The 10130-nt window shown below is 35.1% G+C and overlaps 1 protein-coding gene across 1 annotated transcript; it reads right to left on the bottom strand.

The window, feature by feature from the left end:
* Nucleotides 1-202: 202 nt before the first annotated feature.
* Nucleotides 203-3441, bottom strand: LOC145800811 (uncharacterized). The gene is made up of 6 exons (XM_082890554.1): nt 3364-3441; nt 2189-2321; nt 1945-1958; nt 1111-1497; nt 688-1061; nt 203-593 (listed from the first exon to the last, which is right to left on the bottom strand). The coding sequence occupies exons 1-6, from the start codon at nt 3439-3441 to the stop codon at nt 203-205; spliced, it is 1377 nt and encodes a 458-aa protein (XP_082746680.1).
* Nucleotides 3442-10130: the final 6689 nt, after the last annotated feature.

The raw sequence follows: 10130 nt of genomic DNA, 5'->3' as shown, positions 1-10130 counted from the left end.
AGATTGATTCCTCATGAACTAGCTTCCCTTCATGCCTAAAGATGCTTGCCTTTACCTTTTCAATCATGGTGTCCCACATTTCATAGACTAAGTGAAGGCATGGTTTGTCAGTGTCACAAAACCTTAGCATCTCATAGATAAGCAATGTAAAAGTCAAAATATAATCAATCTTATCCCACCACACATCATTCAATAATTTTTCCTACACAGATGCGGCTTTCCCAACATCGTTTTCTTTGTAAGAAACCCACTGGTCACTAATAACCATTGATTGGTGGCCACACTTTATAAGTTTAAACCTTTTGAGCATGATAATGGCAGATGCGAAACGTGTATCTGCAACAGCAAACAACTTCAACGGTACAAATTCATTGAAAATAGCTAGCCGCATGGAATGGTTCATGATGAAGTTTTTGATAAACATCACATCATCAACACAAAGTGTGATCCAGTGACATTCATCATAAGCAAAAGCAGTACCCCCTGTTTCCTTTGGAGCACAAATGTTCTTAAGAGCAAGATTCAATGTGTGAACTACACATGGTGTCCAAAAGATATTCGGGTACTTACTTTCAATGAGTAAACCAGCTGCACTACACACGGGAGCATTATCTGTAATGACTTGAATGACATTCTGATGTCCAATTTCTTCAATTGCTTGACTAATTAAGTTGGAAATAAAAAAACTTGTCTTTATGCTCGCCTTCACAATTAACAGCTTTCAAGAACACTGTCCCAGCTTCTGATGCTCCCATAAAATTAATAAGGGGCCTTCTTTGAGAATCAGCCCATCCATTTGAAACAATACTTAACCCTTTTTCCTTCCATGATGCTCTAGTTGGCTCCAACAACCTCTCTACATTAGCCATTTCCTTTTGAAGCAATGTAGTCCTCAACAAGTTATAACCGGGTGGTACATAACCAGGAATTGGATTGTTGGCAGCAAATTGAAATGCACTAACATAATATGGGTTCCTTGATAAATGAAAAGGTAACCCCGCTGAATAAAACATGCGAGCAATCTCAGAATGTAGTTGTTCACGAATAACTGGGTTGAATGCCTTTTCTAGAGCAGAAGTTCCAGTAGCCTTTCTTTTTCTTGGCTCATACCCCCTCCATCCTAAATCCTCCAATATCTAAAGCCCCTGAACTTGTTGAAGTAGATTGGGTGGAAGGTGGTAAAGGAACTTTTTTAGGCATAACCATCTTTAACCTCTTCTCAGCTTCTTCAATTTTCCTTTGCATTTCAGCAAGGTGTTGCGGAGTCACTTTGGGGCACACTCTAATCCCATTGTCAGAAAGTTTTAACAAATGTGCCTTGACCCTAAAGTATGACCCCCTGTACTCTTGTTGACAGTAATTGCATTTAAACCTAGTATTACCACCTCCTCCCATTTTTTCTAGTTTTGTAACATAACACCAAAGAGGAGCATGATCATCGTCTTCCATTGGTGTACCACTTGTTGAACCTAAATTTCCCGTACCTGAACTCATTTCCTAAAATTTATGGTAAACAAATAAAACAAAACATTAATGTAGCATCACCCATAACAACCATAATGCATCATCCTCATCCATAACAAAAAATTCATCAATTCAATTAAATTTCAACAATTTTAACAATATAGCATCGCCCATAACAACCATAATGCAATTCAATCCCAAATTAAGGGGGGGAAAATTTACAAAGTTCATTTATTTATCAATAAGTTTATTTATTTATTTATTAATAATTTTTTTTTACCTTATTTGATTTATTAATAAGTTTACAAAGTTTATAATTTTATAAGTTGACAAATTTTATTTTTAATAAGTTTATTTATTTATTTATTTATTACTAAGTTTTTTTTACCTTATTTTATTTATTTATTTATTAATAAGTTTGTTTATTTATTTGTTTTATCAGATTCAATAAACTGAATATATAACTTTTTTTTTTTTTACGTGATTTGCAGAGTCTACATATAAAAAATAAAAAATAAAAAATAACTAAAATCATACAAATAAATATGCAAACAGACATAGGTAAGGGAGGGGGAGAGACAGATTGACGAAGAGGGGGGGAGATGAGATCGACATCTCGAACCAGAGTCCAGACAGACAGATCGAGTGAGATCGAGAGGGAGAGGGAGAGAGAGAGAGTTCGTGACAGACAGAGGGAGCGAAAGGGAGAGAGAGAAGGACGAACCTGATCGCGAACCTGATCGACGACCGGCGAGCTGTTCGAGACGATCGACGAGCTGTTCAAGACGATCGACGAGCTGCTGTTCGAGACGATCGGCGAGCTGCTTCTCCTCCTCCTTCGCGGCTGCGTCGAATACCTAGGTAAGACAGAGTTTGGTTTATTATTTTTCTTTTTCTTTTTGTGTTTTATTTCATCTTTATTTTCATATTTTACAATATCACCCCATTTTAAGTTTTTTAAATTATTTTTTTGCCCCCGCCGTATCCATATCATATCCATACCGTATCCAGACTATATCCTCGCGTATTCGAGACATATCCGAAATTCAAAATTAAAAAAAAAAATCGAATACTTCATTTCCCGTATCTGATACGTATCCTCGCATATCGGGCGCGTATCCGTATCCGATACGTATCCGACACGCATACGTGACTTATTTCGGAGTATCCGTGCTTCATAGCCGGATTCTGATATCCTTTTGGTTATCCGGCACATGGCTCTTGAGATTATGAGATTTTGAGTGATGAAACAAGAAATTCCAAGCTGAATTGAAGTTGGTAATGGAAAAAGCCAAGTTAATAAACATGGTGTGATTGAACTTGGGAAGTAGATTTCGGTGAATGAAGATATAGAGAAGTAGGAGGAAGAGAAAGTGGGTTGAGAGAAATATCAAAGTGTTCATGTTTTTTTGGAGATTGCATGGATGTTCCTGAGTGAGTACATGAGAGAAAAAAAATTTATACATGAGAGAAAAAAAATTTAGTTAAGACTTTTTTGGTGAGGACTAAAAAATTCGTTTGGCAAAAGTTTTGGGGCCATTTTAATTTTTGTGAGAGAAAAAAAGTAAAATAATTATGACTTAAATATAATATTTTATTTTATGTTTTAGTGATTAATTTAACCCAATCCAACTCAACCCAACCCATATAGCCAAACCTAGCCAAAGTGTGGCCTCACACTTGTTATGTTGTAATTGATAAATTTAGTAAAAATATGTAGCAAAATTGAAAAAGAATCAAGCCAGTTATGATGATTTCATAAATTTTATCCCAAAAAATGAAAACTGAAAGGTTTATATATATATTCTCAATACATTCTTTACACATTTTAAAATATTTTTACATATTTTAATATACTTTTATACATTTAGTATTTCTGTATTTTTACTAAAATCTTACTTTGATCATTTCATTTTCAATTGTAACAGTCAATCTCTTACACTTTAAATCAAATTTCAATCTCAGCCTTTTGTCCATTTATTGTTAATAAAACTAATGAAAATTGAAAGTGAATGAACTAAAATGAGATTTGGTGAAAGTGTGAAGATCAAAGTGAGATTTTAATAAAAATATAAGGATTCTATTGAAATAACAAAATGTCACACATGCTTCACATGACAAGTTTTGTCAACTTTGTTATGATAGACGGATGGAAAGGATAAGATTGCAACTTGATTTAAAGTGTAGGGAATTGATTGTTACAATTTATAGTGAAGGGATTAAAATGAAATTTTGGTAAAAATGTAAATGTACTAAGGCTCTTGTTTCCGAATATAAAAGTTAAATATGGGTGTGGAACTAGACATAATATGAGGTGGGTTTCACATATCGTTTTGTCTCCCTATATCAGATGCTTGGTTGCTCTGGATATGAGGAGTCCGAATGGTATATAATGCAAAAAGGGATATGCAATACCACCCTATGATATTATATATCCCCCACTGTCAGATATAGCTAAACTTTCATTCAAATGTCAAAAATAAGTACTTTCCTCTTATCTCATCCTATATCTTATCTTAACTAAATATAGTACAAGTGACCCCACACTATATATATATAATCCATCTCATATCCTATAACATATTATATCCCATCATCATCTTACGTATTACACTTTTATACATTTTTTTACATATTTTTTTAACACTAATAAGGGTTGTTTTTAGCTTTTCCTTAAAACAAGCCTGATGTTTGACAATTGGCTAAAATAGTCAAAATAATAATAATAATAATAATAATAATAATAATAATAAATAAATAAAATCTAATACAAAAAATCAATTCATTTTCTATATTTTTTACACTTTTTTAAAAAAAAATCAAATAATTACTTTAAAAAAAACCATCTTGAAATGAAATGTAAATTGTGAAAATCAAGCAAAGTTATATACCCAACATTGTATATTATTCACCTTGTTTGATTTTCTATTTTCAAAAATAGTTTTATGAGTTTTTAATTTATTTTTATATTTTTAATAATTTTAAAAAATATTTTAATCATTTTTTTTTAATTTTTAAATTTACGTAATCTTAATATACTTAAAAAGTAAAACATTTATGCAAAAATCTTTAAAAAATTTATTGAATCCAATAAAATACGATTAGGTGTATCTAAAAAACTTCATTATATTTTTTGTATTTGACGAAATTTTTTAAAGTTTTTTTTCACAAATATTAAACTTTTTAAGAATATTTAGATTATATGTATTTAAAAAATAAAATATTTACATAAAATATTTAAAAATTTAATAACAAAAATTATGAAAAATATATATTTAAAATTTTTTAAAAAGTTAACTCAATTTTTTGAAAAGAAAATGTTATAGGCCCCAAATTTTTTACCAAATAAATGATCAAATGTCTTACATAGCCACACCTAAGTGAGATATTTAGTCATTTATTTGATAGAAACTTTGATTCTCATATTGAGACATTGGGTCATCTATCTATACTATATATTAAGCAAAATGGAGTTTTTAACCTCCAACATCTGTGGGAGCTTTACTATCCCAATCTGAAATTTCAAATTTTTTATTTAAAAAAAAACAAAACTCAGCATTTATTGATTTGGTCAAAATCCATGATCAGCATTTATTAACTTTTTTCAATCTACATGTCTTTCCACATACCTGCATTTATTGATTTGGTCAAAATCTCCTAATTAGTATTTAAAATCCCCTCAAACAAATAATTTTAGATGTAATCCATGTATAGTTACTGTAGTACCTTTTTTAACTTCTCCCATACACTATGGTTAGTGATAAGATTGTTAAACTATTTTTATAAAAAATCTTAAAAAACATAATTTATATATTAAAAAAATTTAAAACAAATATAAATATCTATAATTATCCCGTGCTATAATTACTGCAGTACCCTTTTTAACTTCTTCCATACACTATGGTTAGGGATAAGATTGTTAAATTATTTTTATAAAAAATCTTAAAAAACATAATCTATATATTAAAAAAAATCTAAAACAAATATAAATATCTATAATTATCCCGTGCATAGCACGGGTGATAGGCTAGTTAAGCAAAAGGAGATTTTTAACCCGAAGCCTTGTGGGAGTTCCAATCTTCCAATCTAAATTTCTTGATTTAAAAAAAAAATTAGCATTTATTAACTACTCCCAACCCCCAAGTCTTACCCCCATAATAATACTTTAATACATTAAGAACAAGTATAAAAAAAATTCTTTCAAATCCAACACATATGAATTTCTTGAAAAGTCCCAACACATATGATTATTATCCCTCATAATAACACTTTAATGTATTAAGAACAAGCATAAAAAAAAATTCTTGAAAAGTCCAACATATATGATTATTATCAAAATATTAAACTTTAATATAATATAATAAAAAAAGAAGACATTTAATTTCTTAAAAAGTCCAACACATATGATTATTATCAAAATATTAATCTTTAATATAATATAAAAAATGAAAAAAAGAAGACATTTAAAAAAAAAAAGACATTTAAAATTCGCAATTCACATATATTGATAATTGTAAATATATTAAGGAAAATGGGGTTTCTAAACCCCAAGCCTTGTGGGAACTCCAATCTCTCAATCTTAATTTTCTAAATTTTTGATTTAAAAAAAAAAAACCTCAGCATTTATTGATTTGTTAAAAAAAAAAAAACCTCCGAGTACTCACAGACCACCTTGGGTAACTCAATCCGGGTCTCATCACACTCACTACTCATAAGGCTAGCGAGAAGACAACTAAGCTCACTCCGCCCTCGCGGATCATACACTAGTGGCAAAAATCTGCCAACCCGATCTCCCAAGAAATGAAAACAATCCCCGCTCAAGGTACATACAGTAAGCGGTAGCAATCAATAACAGCCCAGTATGACGATAACCAGTCCATACCCAAAATCACATCAAAACCCGACATAACCATTACTACAAAGGAAAATGGAAGCCGACGGTCAGCGACCTCTATATCGCAACCTCTACACCCTTGTTTTAAAATCAACTCACCCCCAACAGGTGATACAACACAAATAGGAGATGCTAACTGCGCCAACTCCAAACCCAAAACAGGTGCAAATGCAACAGATATAAAGGAATGAGATGCACCCGTATCAATCAACACATTAGCAACCGAGTTGCAAAACAAAAACGTACCTCTCACAACAGATGGAGCCGATACAAGATCCTGCGCTGTAACAGCATACACGGGCCCTGAAGGCCTCTGATCTACCTGCTCACCTCTCGGAGCAAAAGACTGCTGCACAAACTGAGCTGAAGAGGCTCCCTGATTGGCCCTCGAGGCCTAAACTGCCTGTGCTGGCTGAAAACTCTACATCTGTTTCGAACCAGACGCACCAGATGTGCCACTCAACTGTAGGCAAAACCTTTTCAGGTGCCCCGCCTGACCACACTAGTAACAAGAGAGCGGCTGACCTCTGCCCTGACTCTGGCTCTGCGGACGAGCCGAAGATGAAGCTGCTCTCTGCCCTCCCCCCCTCTGCCGGCAAGCTGGAGACTTCTGGCCCAGCTGACCACATTTGTAACAGGTAAAGTCTCCCTAATTGCCTCTCCCAGAGCCTGAACTTGGCACGGGAAAGGTAGATCTAGGATATGCTCCCTAGGACTGCTGAGGGTTAAAGCCCCTCTGCCTTTTACCGTCCCCCTGACCTTCCTGACTCCTCTTGGAGCCCCTCAACCTCTCTTCCTCCTCATGCAAAATAATCTCAAGATGGGCCGCAGCCTCCACAAGGCACCCATACTCCTGAGTCATGGACCCAGCAACCCTAAGCTTGAGCCCGGTCCTTAACTTCTTTTCGAACTCAAGACGACGACGTTCCTCAGACGCCACTAGCTCAGGTGCAAACCTTGATAAACTGGTAAATGCGGCCTCAAACTCGGCCACTGGTGTATTCAGCAGCTTGAGTTGACAGAACTGATTCCTCAACTTCTTCCTAATAGTGGGAGGCAAAAACTTCTCCTGAAAGGCATCAACGAAAGCCTCCCAAGTCCCTCCAATACGACCTCGAACAAACTTCCACCACTGACCCGCGTCTCTCTTCAGCTGGAAGGACGCCAAGGTCACCCTCAAAGCTCCGTCTTCAATGCCTAGCATTTCAAACGTCTTCATCATCTGCTCAAACCATTCATCGGCCTTAAGTGGCTCTTTAGGATCACCCACAAACTCGTCCGGATTAGACCGGAAAAACTCCCTCTTCAGAAAGGACGGCCTTGCCTCAGCCACATGGGCCTGGACCTGATTCTCAACCCTGAGAATGTCCATGGATTCCCTCAATGCTCTTGCCATCTCGCGGGCTGAGGCATCCATGGCCTGCTGACCTACTAGTTCGGCCACATTGGCCTGACCAACCCCCTCCTGCTACGCCGGAATCTCATCTGGTATAGGCATCTCCTACCTTCTAGGCCTACCACGCCTTCCACCACGTCCTCGTCCTGACATCCTAATAAAGGTAATAAAGACATTAGCACATTCACAAATGTGCCGAAGCTATTTCACTCACGTCCTAATGCAATGGACAACTGTAATTCACTCCACGTAATCACATAAGCACTTACGAATTTCATTCCCGGATAGTGACTGTCCCGTGGCGTTACTATAGTTCCAGTTAGAAACAACATTGATCAAGTGCTTTTCCAACAGGACTCCCAAAAACCCGAGGATCCAATCAACATCCTAGAAATTAAATCTCATACCCATTTGGTCACATAAACATGTTATCACATAAGCACATAACATTATACTTAAGTCTCTAACAAGCGAGACAAACCCACTGTGGTACTAACCACTTCCCACGTACCCAAAGTATTCAAATCCGGTATGCTCTGATACCAAGTTGTAACGCCCTCAAAATAATACATATAAACCCAACATTCACAACATCCATAGACATAAGAGAATAAAGCATATTTCTATTTATCAGAGTATTCATTACAAAAGTATTACATGTTGACAACAAAAGTAAATGTCCTACGGGCTTACAACTTTCCAAGCCAACACTTGGTTACAAAAAAAAGAGTACTAACTCAAAACACATTAAGCCCTTGGCTTGAATTTACATGTAATACCAAAAAGATCTTTCAGCCTCTAAGTCTCCCAAGCTATGTCCTTGGAGGTGGCATATCACTTGAACCTGAAAATGATGTCCCATATATGGTGAGCCAAAGCCCAGCAGAGTTATACTAAACCAAATATGAGCAATAACTAAAATATTAGCATTTGATAAATGTTTAACTCATATAAACAAACATATATCTCTTTCTTATTCAATCCATACTTACAGATATATATATATATATATATATAAATCCTTTTCCGTTTCATTATCCAAACCAATTCATAGATATGGTTCTCAATTCATCCAGACAGTTTATAACGAGACTGCAACTCATGTTAACAATACTTCAATCATAATCACTTAATATGAGACTACAACTCACATCTTTAACATTTCCATACTTCAATTCAAAATGAGACTACAACTCATATCTATAATACTTCAACACTTCAATTCATCTACGTTATGCATACGTAATCAAGATTTCGAGACTTTCACCTTGGACACTCCGGCCAACTTAATTATCAATGGAGTCCATCCCCTATCTCCTCCCAAACAGGTTTGAGAGTACATCCCCTATCTCCTCTCAAACCTTGGAGTACATCCCCTATCTCCTCCTAAACGACATACATATGCAATGTATTTAAACACTTATCATATACAATGATCAAGCAAAGAACATATTCAATGTGTTATTCCATCCGTCATATTCAATGACATACTCAGTTGATTAGTTTTAATTCACCTAATCATCATGCAGTGTCTACAACAATCAAGACTATCCTCCACCGATAGCCCAAAGTAGTTATTTCTAAATAGATAAATTATCTACAATTTTAAAGGTGAATGATTAATCAATCCAACTCCACCATTCAATCTCATAATCTCCCAATTTCATGGTTTTCAACTCAATTTCATATTTCCACATTTTCCGAATTAATTATACAAATTAATCATTTACATTAAATTAGGGATTTTTCCTTTTTTTCTCAAATATTGCTCCTAAGGCCAAATTTCATCAATCAAACACCATAACTTCATTTTAGGGACCACTCATAGACTTGGAACCCGAAAAATAGAAAACCCCTCTTTCATAATTTCAATTTCAAAACCCTAACTTCACCCAAAAATCCCAAACAACACCATCTATACAAAATACATAACATCTATATCAAAACTCATAGAAAGGAGTATGTTATCCCTACCTCAAGTGAAGAGACCCAAAGGAGATGATGAAGAACTCGAAAATGCTCAAAAGTCACAACTTTTTGGATAAAAAAGGAGGTCTTGAAGAGCTCTACCACTTTAATGAAGGCACAAGGGTTGGATCTCACTAAACCAAGATCAAAATGTAGAGAGAGAGAGAGAGTTCTAGAGAGAGAGACTCTCAAATTAGGGTTTTGGAAAGTTAGAGAGAGAGAGAGTCGAAAAAGTGATTCAAAAATGGCTTCTCTCGGACTGATATACATCACAGTCCGCTCGAGCATGGAACGCCCTACTCGAGCGTCAGACATAGACTCCCACTCGAGCGTGAAAAACGTTGCTCGAGCGTCGAATGCACACCTCCAGAAGTTCGGTAGACGAAGGTCCCCGCTTGAGCGTGAAAG

Source organism: Camellia sinensis, chromosome 10, assembly GCF_055761805.1.
Source record: "Camellia sinensis isolate YWXY chromosome 10, ASM5576180v1, whole genome shotgun sequence".
Lineage (NCBI taxonomy): Eukaryota > Viridiplantae > Streptophyta > Magnoliopsida > Ericales > Theaceae > Camellia > Camellia sinensis.
The sequence above is the reverse complement of the archived record's forward strand: the minus strand, read 5'-3'. Positions and strand labels throughout refer to the sequence as shown.

Bases quoted from the DNA above. Each gene is read 5' to 3' on its own strand.
- LOC145800811 (XM_082890554.1), bottom strand. From the start codon at position 3,441: ATGGACAAAAGGCTGAGATTGAAATTTGATTTAAAGTGTAAGAGATTG. The intron at 2,322-3,363 runs GTAAGATTTTAG...TGTCTTACCTAG, and splicing joins TTGAAAATGAAATGATCAAA to GTATTCGACGCAGCCGCGAA. The intron at 594-687 runs GTTTTTTTATTT...TCCCGTGTGTAG, and splicing joins GAAGGCGAGCATAAAGACAA to TGCAGCTGGTTTACTCATTG.